The following is a 15,372-nucleotide window of genomic DNA, read 5'->3' as shown; positions in this document are numbered from 1 at the left end:
TCTCTTCCTGAACGTGCCTGTGAAATCAGGCTTCAAATACCCTGCCGCTAAGTCTGATTGGGCAGCCCATCTCTCCCGCGGAGCACGTGCTGACCGCCGAGTCCGCTATCTTATCTGCGTCGCATTCAGATCACAGGCAGAAACAAACCTGCCCTCCAGCCACATAGCAACTCATTCCTACTCATACATTACATAGGCGCATATAGCAAAGGACTAGCAACCGTTCATGCAGACCAATTAGCTCTCTTTGACTCATTTCTCCACTTTACATCCGTCAATCCAAGGGGCACCTCAGTATATACTCCCCCTCACATGCCAGCCTCCCCACCCCCTCACCAAGCCGCAACCGACCGCTAAACCACCACTTTTCCCACAATCTCTCAATTGACCTCTCAAGCCTCAGACGGCAAAAATAAGTATGGGCAACATTTGCTCCAGTTCGAAAAACGAACCCGAAGCCTTCTCAACCCCCGGCCGCGTCCTCGGCTCCTCAACAGCCAACGACAACACCGCCCCGCGCGCCTCCGTCCCCGCAGGCGCAAAATCAAAACAGTCACCCTGGAAGTCTCCGGGGAGGACCTTGGGGGGTGGAGGTAGTGGTGGTGGTGGATCTGCAGCTGCAGGATCGAACGCAGAGACAGGGCCAGGCACGGAGACGGCGGAAGATGCGCGCGCTAGGGCGGCAGCTGCGGCTCAGGTTTGTTTCCCTTGTTCCTTGCTTTTCTATTAGTTGTACCTTGAAAATGGATAGACTTGCCATGGTTTCGTGCAGGTGCTAACATGGCATTGGGGCTGTGTAGGCACGAGCTGAGGCGAAGACTGCAAATAAAGGGAAGTTAGGGACGAAGTTGGCGGCGCAAAAGGCGCAGACACAATCGCAGACGTTGAATGAAGTGAGCCGGGGTGAGAGAGCCGCTAGGGATGCGGATGGCGCCGAGGCTGCAAGGAGATGGGAGTAGGTTTCGTGAAAGTGAAGATCGAGGATAGTAACGCTGTATATAAACCATGTCGCGAACTCCAAGAAGCTTGTATGGAATTGGAGAGGGGTCTTGTTCAGTAGCAACAGATAACGAGTCTTACGAAATACCTATAATACTACGAGTATCAATTATAATAATGAGTGTTAATTGGCAGTAGCATGAAATAAAAGTAGTATGATACAAATCGTGTCTATACCACATTATACCGACCGGACGCTGGGGCTCGGGCTTCGCTATCCGCCGCCGCGATTGTGCCCTCCTTCAGCAACCGCATCAACTCCCGCATCGCATTCGTCACAGAAAGCTCTGTTTCACCCTCGACAAGAATATATAGCTTGGCGTTCTCTCCAGGGCCGGGTTCTTTGCCAGTGGCGTAGAAACTGCCCTTCGTCGTGATAGACGTGCCTGTAGCTTCGAGAATCTTGGCCACGTTCGTGCGGTTGGTAACAGCCCACCGTGCTTTTTCTGTTAAGAGATGTCGTATTAGTAAACTGCAATGGACAAGAAGATAGAAGGAAGACTTACGGGGAAAGTCATTAATCTCTAGGGTAGCGTGGAAAGCGCCAGCATCAGGACCGCGGTTGTCAATGGGCACGCCAGACCTCATCACACCCGCACGGCTAAGGCGCGCGTGAATATCGGCAACAGCGGATCCGACCTTGTCGAGGGGATTCGAGGTCTCGCTGCCTTTCTCCCGCTTGTGGACGGTGATTTTGCCGTCAAGATCAATGCCCTTGGGAACACCAGGTAGCGGCGTATTGGCCGCTTGGACAGACGAGATGACCTTGTTGAACTGCTCCTCAGCCTTCTCATTCTTTTCCTCCTTTTCTTCCTCGTCTTCGCCTTCTTCCCCGGTCTTGTACGTGCGGCGCTCCCGCATCCTAGCTGCATCACGTTCCTGATCCAGACGCTCAAGACCCTTGCCGCCGAACCCAGAGTTGCTGGCCTTCTCTTTGCCCGCTTTGACCTTTTCCAAAAACGCGTCCACCATGGCTTGGACAGGCCCCGGCACCTCTTGTCCACTTTGCTTCAGGGCCTTGGCGATGTCAACCGCGTAGCGTTCCTGGTCTTCAGTCAGGAAGGTGACTGCTGTTCCTGTGTTTCCAGCACGACCGGTACGCCCAGCACGGTGCACATAATCTTCTAGATGGTTTGGCGCATCGTAATTGACGACGAGCTTCAGCTGCTTAACATCCAGGCCGCGTGCAGCAACCGAAGTCGCGATCAGGACCGGAAAAATACCGGCTTTGAAGTCTTCAATGGTAGAGTCACGATCAATCTGATCCTTACCACCGTGTATAGACATGCAAGGGTAACCCTTGCGCATCAGCTCTCGTAAGAGGGTATCGGCCGCTTCCTGGCGATCAACAAAGATCAATGTTCTCGCGTCTTCATTCTCATCCAGCGAATATAGGTTGCCCAGCAGCTCTAATAATCGAATGAACTTCTTGTCGTCGTCGCAAACTTCGACAATCTGCGTGATTTCCGGCGCAACAACGCTTCTACCACCGACCACAATTTCGATTGGTTTTGTCAAAGTCTTCCGCGCCAGGGCTTCCATGTTACGAGGAAATGTTGCCGAGAACAACACAGTCTGTCGATCAGGGCGCACATTACCCAATATTTTCATAACTTGGGGCTCGAAGCCCATGTCAAACATTCGATCAGCTTCGTCTAGGACCACATACGTGACTCGGCGCAGATTGGTGACTCGACCTGCGTTAGCCGCTAGTAGATCAATCATTCGTCCCGGGGTGCAAACAACGATTTCCGCCCCACGTTTCAGTTCGGCAATCTGGTCCTTGATAGGTGCACCGCCATATGCACAAACAGCACGGAGGTTCAGTGCCTTTAAAAACGGTTTGCAGTCTTTGTGAATCTGTGTAGCCAACTCCCGAGTCGGAGTCATGATTAGGCTTACCGGACCCTCCATGTTATCGAGCGGACGTTGATCCTTGATATGCCGAAACATGGGAATGAGAAACGCCATTGTCTTGCCGGATCCCGTTTTAGCCACGCCAATGACATCGCGTCCAGACATGATTGCAGGTATCGCTTGCGATTGGATGGAAGTGAGGCTCTCAAATCCGAGCTTGTCGATGACATCAAGTGTTTGTATTCCCAACCCACACTGTGACCATTTCTGTACCGGTTTAGGAACATCTGTGCCGCGGACTTTAATTCCATCAAGCTCCAGCCGCAGATTCGCCGCATCTTCCTCTGACATTTGGGCCAAGTCAGATGGTTCGGTGTAGAACTTCTTTCGAAACGATTCATAGACAACTTTGGCATGGTCAACGCTAGGGATATCTTTCTTCTTCTTGGCTTTGTTAGCGATAGCGAGAAAGTCCTCCGCATCGCCTTCACCAACGGCGGTCACATCCACATCATTTTCATCGCCGAACATAGCCTCCGGTTGCTGTGTCTTGGAAATTCTGGCCCCAAATGCCTTCTTCGGCGGTGCGGAATCCGCGAGCTCAGACATGAAAGCGTCCAACGGATCGACCTCCTCCTCCTCCTCCTGGGCATCGAGTTCCATCCTATCAGACGAATCTGCTTTGGCGTGGGAATCCCCATTGGTTTGCTCCGAAGTGAGAGTTTCATTTTGGAGACGTTCCTCCCGCCGCTCTGCCGCTGCACGGGCTGCGGCGGCAGCTTCCTCTTCAGTCTCACCATCTTGCATGTCGACATCATCGTCATAGTCTTCGGCATTCACTTCCACTTCTGTGTTGGTAGCTGCGTCGTCTAACGGTGGTGTCGGTAGGCGTTCTAACTTCCGCCGGGTCGACTCTTCTTCCCCGAATCCGAGCGTTTTGGTGGCAGCTGATTTTTCAGTGTCTGCTGCTTGCTTAGAACCCAGCCCGAACCTCCCCACATTCCCCTTTGCTTTCAACGAAGCTAAAAATAGATTATTAGCACCCAGTAGTAAATCATAAGAGGAGGCAGAATCATACCTGAGGATGTTGTCCCATTTGAAGAAATTTCGTTAGTGGCCACCTTCGCGGTTAACTGGCCAGCGGGCGGGGTGGCCGATGGCGGGACAGCTACATCATTTCCCAGAACAGACGGGGCAGCCGGTGCTTGAGCAGCATTTTTCACAATTGCCTTTGGATCAAACTTCCCAGCATATGGAGCTGGGGCGGTATCAACGCCTTGAGTGGCAGGAGACTGGGGAGAACTAACAGCCGGGGATAATCCAGACTTTCTATCAATCTCTTCCAGAATGTTCCTTGGTCCACCGGCGGCAACAGCTTCTTTCTGTTTTCGCTCTTTCTCGGCAGCCTGCTTCTGCTTCCATGCTTCTAATTTGGCTAAACGCTCAGCTCGTTTTTCGTCGTCCGTAGGAGCAGCTCGCGTAGGTGTTGAAGGCTTTGAGGGCTGGGTAGTGATGTCAGTACGCCGTATTAATAAAAATGATTGAAGACAGCTTACCTCTCGAGATTTCGGCTCCAAGCCCCTGGTCCGATCTCGGCTATCATCCCGTCTAGACTTGTGCTTCAAGTCAGCAGAATCGTCTGTCCGTCTTCGGGCCCTGTCGCGGGAGTCATCTCGCCTGCTTCGATAGTCCCTATCGCGGCTCCGGCTTCTTCGGCGGTAGTCATGGTTATAATCCCTGTCTCGAGAGCGACGTCTGTCTCGTGAGCGATCTCGGCGGCGATAGCCGTCTTCGTCTCGGTGGTCGTCGCGTCTGTCTATGGAACGGTCCCGTCTTCGATATGTATCTCGGTCACGATCACGGGGATCGCGCTCACGGTATCGGCGCTGAAAAAGTGATGTGAATGATTAGACGGAAGTTCTTAAATTCTGAAATACAGCAGGAAACGTGGTACTAACTTCAGGACTACGAGATCTGCGGTAACCCCGACCGTCGTCTCGCTTGCTCCGCTCATAGCGGTCGTCGTCTCTGCGACTTCGTTTGGATGATGAATATGTGCTGCCTACAGGTGATGGTGAGCGAGTATCCCCACGGCGAGCCATTGTTGCAGGCCAGCAATGAGTGAGTATTACTGAAACTCAAAGAACACCCGAGGACTCGGCGAGGAATGAGAAGCGACTCCTATATTACCATTCCGTGAATTTAGTTCTGTCGGCTTGTACTCGGGCCGTGGACGACTTTGCGTTGTGATCTGAGCTGTCGCAGTTGGAGACGTGAGGTTCATTTGCTGTTTTCTCGCCGTGATTTTGCGCCCTTGGCCACCATTTTCACGTGACAGTGAGATCACAGTAATTGTCACGTGCCTACTCTTTCCCCTTTCGGCAGAGTCCAAACGAACCGTCGTCAGACACGACCCAGCCTCCCGGTTTCAGGTCAAGCTCCCTGCGCCAGAGCCCCTGCAGCAATCACCGCCTCGACTGCGCAAGAATCACACTCATTCTCGTCGCTCAGTTGCACTCGCTATCTTCCACTTCTTTGACCTTGCTCGATCCATCAAATTGTGATATCGCTTGCCGTTGTATAAGCTCCGAATGCCTCTCAATCTGGTCCGGCGTGGTGGAGGCGCCTTCCGAAGTGCTCTCGCTTGCCCCGTTCGCGTCGTTGTGCGGCAAAGCCACATCAAGCGTCTTTCGTTCGTCGCGCATCGTCCCCTACCCACAGCGGTCACTGCTGGTTTCCCTCGATCAAGGTTGCTTGTCGGGGACCTGATTCGAAGCTATGCGACCAAAGGCGCCCCAAAAGGTAGCAACACCGAGGCAACGGCAAACAAGAAGCCCAAGAAGGCGACGAAGCCAGTGAAGAAGCCCGCGAAAAGGCGCAGAGTGTTGACCCCGGAGCAGATTGAAAAGAAAGAGGCAAAGAAGAAGGCTGCGGAACACAGGCAGCTTGTGAGGAGTCTCAAGGAAACTGCCTTGCAGCCGCCAAAGCGACTTCCAACCGTAGCAAGAGTGATAGCCGTCGGCAGGAAGTATGCAGAGGCACGGGCAGCCACTTCAGGCGGCGTGACTGAGGTCTTGAAGAAAGCTATCGCACTTACGGACTCTATGAGTGCTGATGAGCGGGAGGTTGGTCTATTCTTTCTTTGATCTCTCTAGTTGCCCAACTTCAGCTAACAGTTTGTTTACAGCAATATAAGAACCAGGCAGAGGCCAACAAGATCGCGAATGAAGCTGCTTACGAGGCATGGATCAAGTCTCATACCCCAAAACAGATCCAGGAAGCCAACCACGCTCGACGCAGACTGGGCCAACTCAACGTTACCAAAAGGGTCGTCCTGCTCAAAGATGATCGGTTGGTTAAGCGGCCAACGGGGCCATACTTTTTCTTCATTGCAGATAAGAGGGAAGCTGGAAGTGGCATCGGCAAGTCAGTGACGGAAGAGGCCTCACATCTAGGAGAGGAATGGAAAAATCTGACGCAGGCGGAGAAGGAGGCAAGTTTTCCTACGCCCCTAACGTCTTGACCTTAGCCCATTTCCTACAACATCTAACATTAGCATACAGAAATACATCCAGTTGGCTAAAGCTGATAGCGAGCGCTACGACCGAGAACATCTGGAGACGTACGGCATCCCGCCTCCTAGCCTAGCCACGTCCAAGTCAAAGAAGTAACTCTATACGCTGTTGACCAACATAACCTAACTGTCGTTCTTTGGCGAAGGCGGCTCGATTCTGCGGCTTGCTTGCACTGGGTTCCAGGTTGTATTATTTTTGTTCGCGTTTACTGCCGGTTTAGGACATGTTTGCCATATCTGCTATTCGGAAAGTGCCCTGGTTGATTTATGTGCTTTGTTTGCTCGGCGTGCTTACCATGTACTATTATTGAGTCTTGATGGTACTGTAGCAACCAATAGTACCTACTTACCATCACTTTTGCGATCGATACTAGAGCAAACAAACAAGGCCAGTCCTGAATTTGGCACGGCGGGGAGTCACACAGGGAGGCTGTCAAAAACAGGATGCTATATCTCTGTACACATAAATTTCAGGCATATCAAACATAAGCGGATATGCAGTGCAAACCTACATGCAGATTCTTGCTTGATCGAGTCCATTTGGCAACGCCGTTGCATGATCGAAGTGGTCGACGGTATCACCGCCAGCAAAAGGTTGGATGACGCTAGATGGAGAAGAGATCGTTCGTGACGATATGGAGACTTGGTAGTATAACAACATATCCAATTACTGGTGCGCGTCTCACAAGGAATTCAAGGCATTCCAGGAATTCTTCGCTCCCAATTTGTCAAAGTGTCAGGTAATGCAGGGACAACGTCTCCATATTGGGCATGAAGAACTGCATGTCCACGGAATATTTACCCCGTACCTAGGCAGAAGTGGACAAGCTTGGGTATGACTGGCAGGAGGTCGAGACTGAGTCATCGTTGGGGTGCGTCGAGATTCGGATCGCTCGTGGGTTCTTTTCTCGAGCAATCCAGTATCTGCTGTGGCCTGTGAACGGGTCCTTGTATGAAGATTCAGTAATTGCGCTGCAATTGTTGAGACGGAACGTCAGCCCAGCCGACAAAATCAACCAGCAGATCAAAACACAAGAAGCACCTGCATCAGACGGTGTCGACGGGAACAGAGTAAGAGAACCAATGAGTGAGGCTTGGTCCCGCGCCAACTCATCCCATAGGCTGCGGGGGATTATCTGGAGCCCTTTGCCTTCGATGCGGTGTAGAAAGGCATACATACATCCGAGGACTAGAAACCACTCGTTCGTTTGTTATCCGAGATTGTCGTTGGATTTCAAATTCTTCTTGAAGAGAAGAGATGCATCTGAGCAGATAATCAAACAAGGATATGACTTTTCCTCCAGCTTAGGATGACCCATGGTCAATCAGTCGTCCTTGGATTGTTAAAGTTGATATCCGAGATGAACCAAGGGTCCGTCCATCTTTAGCTTCATCCTCGCAACCCCACTTTACTAGTGGGCGACAACAAACACGCCCTCAAGCACAGCGGGATTGTCCTTGTCTGCAGTTAGGTACCGATTTGCGTAATGACTCGACCAGACCCAGGAGAGTCGATGGGTAAGTCAGTCTATATAGATAGTTGTATCTTTCCCCTTGTCTACATCCCCTGTGCATAAGACTTGTGCAAAGGAGGGGTGGGATCTTTATCGATAGGACCGTTTCCTCCCACCGCTGAATTCCTGAGTGGTGTGTCCCTGCGTGTCTCTATCTCATCTTTCTTTTCCTTTTCTCGATTCATTTATCGTTGCTTACTGATTTGGCGCGTCTTTTCCCCCTCGAGCAGTCCCTCCCTAGCCCCCGAGAATTGTTGGTTCTCAGTCCCAGCCACCGTTTATACTCGAGCATCAAATCAGCTTGACACCCCTCCGTCTGCCGATCAATGCGTAGCACAGATCCCACGGTGAGCATGCAACGAACGAACGAGAGAGGAAAAACAAAAAAAGCGCAGAAAAAAATTCCTCACCATCTTCTTGCCTTCCTGTCTTTTGCGCAACCACTAACATTGCGCGGGTTTCCCAAGCCCCTTTAGTTCGTTCACATTCCTGGCCTGTATCCATCGCATAGCAGGCCGTCCAATCCCAGCGCTTTGCTGGCCGATCTTTCACAACATCCATCCCATCCATCCATCCTCCTTCATTCCCTCCCACCGCCTCGGGGGCTCTTGAACTCCATGTCCTTCGCCTGAGACTCTGTCTCGCCTTCTTCTCTTCCCGCTGAGCACGCTTGCGGTCGCTCTGTTTCGCCCACATCGCCGCTATTCGGGGCCCGATGCTTCGGTTGTTTACGCTCCACCGACAAAACTCGGTTCCTGATTGATTTGGCTAGCCTTGTGTATTTCGTACCGGAGTTGAAGTCGGGTTGTCGTTTTTTGGATCGCCGCGCCGTTGGATGTCTGTGTACTATACTTCGAGTTTTTGGAGAGGCTTCATCTCGATTTTTTCGCGTCTGCGCTGCCTCCGTGAATCGATATACCCCGGCGGTCTCGACTTTACTTGCTTTCGGCTGGCTGGTAAATTTTTAGTCGCTTGTTTTACAACGAACAATCTATACATTGAACGCTCGCTCGCCTCTGGACGAGACCTGCTGCGTGTGCGCTTGTCTTCTTAGCTCGCTGGTTATCCCACTGCCGTCATGGATTCCGCGCGCACACCGTCGCTAGACTGCGAGACGCCGCACTCTTACGAGGGCTGGTTTTCTGGCAAAGGACAAACACATGGCTTACACAGTCGGCAGCCATTTTCAGCGAAGAATGGCCATCGGCAAACTGGTCTGAAGGCCCAGGAGGCCACGCCTATTTCTTTACCATATGGAGCAGTTCCACAGTATGCTTCGATCTTGGTCAAGAAGGCTACGGAGGTATGCAACATTGCTTATTTCACAGCTTCTCTTCGTCTAATTGCTCACTTTCACTTCTTATAGGATATCGAAAACTCTTTCCATGAAGCAACGATCGCCTTCGAAGTAGATCTCCAGTTCCCCACACCGTTGTCCTACAGCGCTCCGCCTCCGGCATATGAGGATGCGATTCAAGACCTCCCACCCCAATATTCCACAATCGCGCCGCTAGCTCGACGGAAGAACCTGGCCCAGGGTACGGACCTCGAAAGTGGTGGAGACGCAAAGTCGAAATCTTCGCATCCAATAATCGACTTTGAGGCCCCCACTGGTATTCGGGAGCATAAAGGCAAGAAGAAGAAAGGAGGAGCTGCGAAGAGCGCCGCCCCGCCGCCCGCAAACGACCCGCCGCCGCCACCACCCCCAGAAGAGAACAACGATAAACCAGAGGAAAGCGCAGGAGGTGACTCTGGAAACGGAGGCGGTGATGATGGTAACAATGGAGGCGATGGCGGGGACGGTGGTGATGATGATTGGGGTGCCTGGGGCACGTCGAGCTCTAAGAAGAAGAAAAAGGAGGAGGAGAAAAAGAAACAGGAAGAGGAAGAGAGGCTTAAAAAGGAGGAAGAAGAGCGTCTAGCTAAGGAAGAGGAGGAGCGCAAGGCCAAGGAAGTTCAGGAAGAGGCGGATCGGAAAGCTGCAGAAGAGGCCGCAACTGCAGCTGCAGCCCAAAACACGGGTCTGAGCTGGGCAGACGACGCTGGAGGCGATGACTCATGGGCAGCAATTCCTATTGGAAAGAAAAAGGGCAAGAAGAAGGGCAAGGTATGTGCATATCTCTGCCTCGTTAATGATTCAAGCTAATTTGACCCAGGCTGAGCCGGCTGAGGCCGAGCCTCCCGCGACTTCCTTCCAGGACGTGAGTCTGAACGACGGAGCCCCGCAGCTTGATTTGAACCTCGACTCTCAGAAATCCGCCGGTTTCAACTTCGGCTGGGGAAAGGACCTGGGTTTTGCCGGTGGCAACAAATGGGGCCTCGAATCGATCACAGGCGCAAACAAGTCAAAAGAAGACACAAACCCGTGGGGAAACAGTGCGGGCAAGGTGGATCCTCTAAACATGTCAATGGGTTTTGGTTTTGGCGGAGGCTTCGATAGCACGCCGGCCGCAACAAACGGCAATTCCGGGGAGACCAAGGAAGCTGATGACGATGGCTGGGCCAATATAATATCCGGAACCAAGAAGGATAAGAAGAAGAAGGAGCCGGAACTGGAACCTGTCAAAGAGCCTGAGCCTGCAGCAGATCCCTGGGGCCTGGGTCTATCGAAGAAGGAGAAGCGGAAAGCGAAAGCTGCTGCAAAGCTCGAGGAGACTCCTGCGGGACCTGCCCCCGAGGAGATAATCGATATTGCCGAGAAAGAGCCAGAGAAGCCAGCTGACGATGACAATGACTGGGGTTGGGGTATCACAAAGAAAAGTGATAAGAAGAAGAAGGAGGAGCCTATAGTGGAGGAACCGCCAGCGCCGGAACCACCCAAAGCTCCTGAGCCTCCTCCTGTCGATGACTGGCTAGGTGGATTTGGTACAACCAAAAAGGGTAAGAAAGCGCAGAAGAAGGCAGAAGAAGAGCGAAAGAAGAGAGAAGAGGAAGAGCGGAAACGCAAAGAGGAAGAAGAGGAGAAGAAACGACAGGAAGAGGAGGAAGAGAGGAGGCGGCAAGAAGAGGAGGAAGAAAAGAGGAAACAGGAAGAGGAAGAGGAACGAATACGACAAGAGGAAGAAGCTCGGCTTGCCAAAGAGGAAGAGGAGCGAAAGGCAAAGGAAGAGGCAGACCGCAAAGCCAAAGAGGAGGCCGAGAAGGCGGACGGTTGGGGTTGGGGCTTCGCGACAACAGATAAGAAGAAGAAAAAGAAAGGCAAAGCTGTACCAGAGCCTGTCCCCGAGCCACCTCGCGAGCCTACGCCACCTCCTGCTGAGCCAGAGCCCGAGCCTGAGGCTGAGCCTGAACCAGTCCAGGAGCCAGAGCCAGAACCTGAACCGGAGGAGTGGAAGCCTACTTTCCCAGATGATCCGCTCTACGAGAACTGGATGGAATTGTCATCTAAAGAAAGGAAGAAGCGTGAGAGGCAGTTGAACAAGAAAGGTCTTCCCATTCCAGGTAAGGATATTGATCTTACGCCTCCAAAGAAAGAAGAACCCCCTCCAGAACCGGAACCCGAGCCAGAGCCAGAACCTGTCCAGGAGGAACCAGTCCCTGAACCAGAGCCTGTTCCGGACGAGAACAACCAGCTCGTTGAGATTATCCAACAAGAGCCTGAGGACGACATTGAGGAAACTGGTTGGGGAATTTGGGGAACTTCCAAGGATAAGAAAAAGTCCAAAAAGAACCGGATATCAGAAGAACCTCCACCTCCTGCGCCTACACCTCCTTCTCTAGGTCTTGAACGGGAATTCACCAGGGAATCCGAGCTGGCTGAGCAGGATCCCATCTGGGATGATTTCGATGATAGACTTCCCAAATCCAAGAAAGAGGAGACCCCCGTCAAGGCCGCTCGAGGATTCTGGGCCACTCTAGGAGCAGCAACAATGGGCAGCAAGCCAAAGGCCACGAAGAAGAAGTCCGAAGAGAAGCCCAGGGACCCTGACCCAGTAGAAGAAGCAGCTCCGCCTCCCGCTGAGCCAGATGATCTCCTGATTGATGTTGGCGAACCCAAGGACGTCCCGCCTATCGCGCCTGAGGCGCCTGAGGCGCCTCCAGCACCTGAGCCACCCGCGCCACCCGCGGTGCCAGCTAAGACAAGTGTTGCCACCTCCAAGTCCAAACCGCCATCCAAGCTCTCCGTAGCGGAGCGCATCAGCGCCCTCGAAAAAGCAAAAAAGGAGCGGCTGAAAGAAAAGGCTGCGCTTGAGAAGGTCAAATCCAAGGAAAAGGAAGCCCCCTCGCCTGCCCCGGAGCCCGAGCCTGAGGTTGTGGAGCCGCCCCCACAGGAGGACCTAGTAGATCTTGACCCTGAGCCTACCAAGACGAAACTCTCACGGGACTCGGTTCCTGGAAGTTTCCCTGACGCTTTTGACGACGAGGTTGATGAGATTCCGCCGGCGGACCCTGAGCCTGTCCCCCAACCGGAGCCTGAACCTGAGCCTGAACCTAAGCTCTCTAAGAAGGACAAGAAGAAGGAGAAGAAGAAGAAGGGAAAGCTTATAGAGCCGGAGCCGGAACCCGAGCCTGTTCCTGAACCAGAACCAGAACCTGCCGCTGAGCCAGAGCCAGAACCGGCACCTGAACCAGAACCGGAACCATCGAAGGAACCAGAGCCTGAACCCGAGCCGGAGCCGAAACCTTCAAAGACCGAGAAGAAGAAAAAGAAGAAGGAACCAGAGCCGATATTCTCATTATTTGGCGGAAGGTCGACTAAAACGAAGAAGCCAAAGAAGGTTGAGCCAGAGCCCGAGCCGGAACCAGAGCCGGAAAAGGAACCTGAACCTGAACCGGAGCCTGAGCCTGAGCCCGAAGTTACGCGCGAACTTGATCCGGAACCTGAGCCTCAGCCTCAGCCTGAGCCGGAACCAGAACCAGTCCTATCCAAGACTGAACGGAGGAAGAAAAAGAAGGCCAAGGCAGTTGAACCTGAACCTGAACCTGAGCCCGAGTCCGAACCTGCGCTTGAAGCAGAGCCGGAACCAGCACCAGAACAACCGGCGGAGCCTGATGCTGAGCCCTCAGCAGAGGCGGAGAGAGCTCTTGACATAGAGGAAGAGCCTGCGCCTGCTCCTCAACCTGAGAAGATGGTTAGGAAGAGCAAAAAGAGCTCAAAGAGACCTGTGCCGCCACAGGATCCTCTTACCGCTGAAGACATGATGGCTACCGGTGCAATCGAGGCGGATGGCGAGGAGCCGCCCATCCCTTCACCAGAGACCACGCCTGAGAAGCCAGCCCGAAAGGAACGCAGCCGCGTTGAGCGCACGCCTGGATCTACGCCTTGGGGCTTTTGGGGTGCCACACCTACTAAAAGGCCGCCTACCAAGGAAGCTAGGCTCACGAAGGAGGCCTCCCCTGCGGTAGCACGATCAAGATCCGTCAAACAGCCAAGAGTGAGAGAGTCCGAGGCGGAAGTCGAGGCCGAACGGTCTTCGGCATCCGATAAAGACAGACGGCGCGAAGCTAGGGCTAGCCGTGGTATGGCTTTCTCCAACTTTATTATGGGCGCGCCGCCTTCTCAGCCCTCACGCACGACCTCAACCAGAAGGTCTGCAGTTCACGCTTCTAAGCGGTCGTCAAGGCACCACTCTGTAGATATGGATGATACTGGCTTCCCCACGCCGCCGCCAGAGGATGGCGCGGTTCCAGATAAAGCGGCAAAGTTCATGGGCGTCAGCGACCCCTCGTCAAGGAGGGAGAGACATCGGGAGCGGAGAAAATCTCGTACGTCATCTTTTATATGTCACTCTTACGATGCTAATCTATCTAGGGGCTCCCGATCCATATGCTCTTGACGACGAAGACATTGTGGTGGTGAACCGTGACGAGGTCGAGCATCCTTCTCGGGGCGGCTCAAGACATTCCGGCTCACGTCATTCCGGGCGGGATTCTGCGAGAAGAGTAAGTCCACTTCTGCCTGCTGTCGCCTTTACAGAACTAATCATCACAGTCACGATCAACCCCCGAAGAACCTCGTGAAGACGAGGAACGGGCACCAGATGTATTTTCCGGCCCAGATGACATGGCATTTGTGGAAGCCCCACCGTCTCGAGAGCGACGCTCAAAGCGCACCAGCGCACCGCCGCCTAAGAAGCCTGAGGCGACTGGCCTCATGGGACTGTTAGGGTCCCTGCGGCGGAACACACGACCTGACCCGCCGGAGCGCCGAAAGTCACGATCCTATCGAGACGACGATGCAAGATATGCGGCGGAAGACGAAGCTCGCCGTCTCAGACGCGAAGAGAGGAGACGACGCTCTGTGCGCCCCGATGATGACGGCCATGAGCCACCGGTGATCGGCGCTTTCCCAGATACAGAGGTCGAGGATGCAGAGGCCCGGCGCGCGGCACGCAGGGCGAAGCGTGCGTCGCGGCAGGCACCGCAGGTTGCTGCAGATGAGCTACGGGAGACTGATCTCCGCGAAGCAGAAGAAAGGCGGGCACTTCGAAGAGAGGAGAAAGCCCGTGAACGCGAGGAAAGGGCGCGCGAACGCGAAGAGTACGAGAGACAGCTCCGGGAAGAGGAAGAGCGACGGCGCGAAGAGAAGCGCGCACGGCGTGCAGCCCGTGAAGAGCGCCTCCGCAGGGAAGAACAAGAGGCGCAAGAGGCAGAAGCCCGAGCAGCCGCAGAGCGCCGCGAGCGCAGACGACAGCGGGAAGCAGAGGTGTACGAGTATCCCGGCTACGAACAACGACAGAGACGGCACCGTTCACGGGTCGACGACAGAACCGCACGAGACTTCTATTATGATGGGCGTGAGGCTGAGCGCTCTCGCCCTTCTCACCGGTCGGATGAGAAGTCGAGACGACGACGGTCCAATGCACCTGATCCGACTCGGCCTACACCCATGCCGCTTGGCGCGCGCAAGGACAAGACTTCGTCCTGGGTAGACTCCCAGGCCGATGAGCCGCCTGAGCCTCCGCCAATCGTGCCCACGGTCCTTGACATGCCCCCGGGCCCGGACGAGCAGGTTCAAGGACACACGATGTCCTCGGACGAAGAGGCGCGCCGCGAGCTCCGCAAGCAGGCCCGCCGACGCAGCAAATACCCCGGACTCGACGACCGGGAGATTGAAGACCTCCGCGCGAGAAGACGCGAAGCCCGCCGGGCAGAGCGCGAGGGTGTCAAGACCAGCTCGAGCGGAGACTATGACCGGGACCGGGGTAGGTACGATCGTTATCCCAGTGAGCCGCCCAAGAGGCCGAGCTGGCTGAAGAAGCTCACCAGTTTTTGATCCACTGTTTTTCCTGGATCGCCTTTTTTCTTTTCAACTTATGATGATTATGTTGCATGACGCGATGATATATTATGAACTTGGGGTACTGACTGAGTTTTTGGTCTTGGTACTGAAATGATCCTTCTGGTTTGCCTTTTGTATTTCTGATACCTAAACATGTTGTATAACGAACTATATTATAACAAACTCCAATCTATTCTTATATCTAC

General features: G+C 53.7%; 4 protein-coding genes across 4 annotated transcripts; 3 read left to right on the top strand and 1 right to left on the bottom strand.

Moving 5' to 3' along the window:
- Positions 1-152: 152 nt before the first annotated feature.
- On the top strand, positions 153-1,102 carry BJX68DRAFT_228536 (uncharacterized protein). Its single transcript, XM_071038883.1, has 2 exons — positions 153-697; positions 801-1,102. The coding sequence occupies exons 1-2, from the start codon at positions 419-421 to the stop codon at positions 957-959; spliced, it is 438 nt and encodes a 145-aa protein (XP_070903554.1). The 5' UTR covers positions 153-418; the 3' UTR covers positions 960-1,102.
- A 6-nt stretch (positions 1,103-1,108) lies between these two features.
- Positions 1,109-5,128, bottom strand: BJX68DRAFT_228535 (DEAD/DEAH box RNA helicase). The gene is made up of 5 exons (XM_071038882.1): positions 4,815-5,128; positions 4,413-4,742; positions 3,935-4,358; positions 1,506-3,878; positions 1,109-1,445 (listed from the first exon to the last, which is right to left on the bottom strand). The coding sequence occupies exons 1-5, from the start codon at positions 4,956-4,958 to the stop codon at positions 1,171-1,173; spliced, it is 3,546 nt and encodes a 1,181-aa protein (XP_070903553.1). The 5' UTR covers positions 4,959-5,128; the 3' UTR covers positions 1,109-1,170.
- Positions 5,129-5,294: 166 nt separating this feature from the next.
- On the top strand, positions 5,295-6,931 carry BJX68DRAFT_165473 (HMG-box domain-containing protein). Its single transcript, XM_071036943.1, has 3 exons — positions 5,295-5,981; positions 6,044-6,349; positions 6,420-6,931. Exons 1-3 carry the CDS (start codon positions 5,448-5,450, stop codon positions 6,525-6,527), a joined length of 948 nt encoding a protein of 315 aa, XP_070903552.1. The 5' UTR covers positions 5,295-5,447; the 3' UTR covers positions 6,528-6,931.
- Positions 6,932-8,831: 1,900 nt separating this feature from the next.
- On the top strand, positions 8,832-15,278 carry BJX68DRAFT_165431 (uncharacterized protein). Its single transcript, XM_071036942.1, has 5 exons — positions 8,832-9,247; positions 9,311-10,051; positions 10,101-13,650; positions 13,697-13,827; positions 13,877-15,278. The coding sequence occupies exons 1-5, from the start codon at positions 9,023-9,025 to the stop codon at positions 15,158-15,160; spliced, it is 5,931 nt and encodes a 1,976-aa protein (XP_070903551.1). The 5' UTR covers positions 8,832-9,022; the 3' UTR covers positions 15,161-15,278.
- Positions 15,279-15,372: the final 94 nt, after the last annotated feature.

Source organism: Aspergillus pseudodeflectus, assembly GCF_044049435.1.
Source record: "Aspergillus pseudodeflectus strain CBS 756.74 chromosome Unknown BJX68scaffold_5, whole genome shotgun sequence".
NCBI classification, from domain to species: domain Eukaryota; kingdom Fungi; phylum Ascomycota; class Eurotiomycetes; order Eurotiales; family Aspergillaceae; genus Aspergillus; species Aspergillus pseudodeflectus.
Note: the sequence above shows the minus strand (reverse complement) of the source record. Positions and strands in the feature narration are given on the sequence as shown.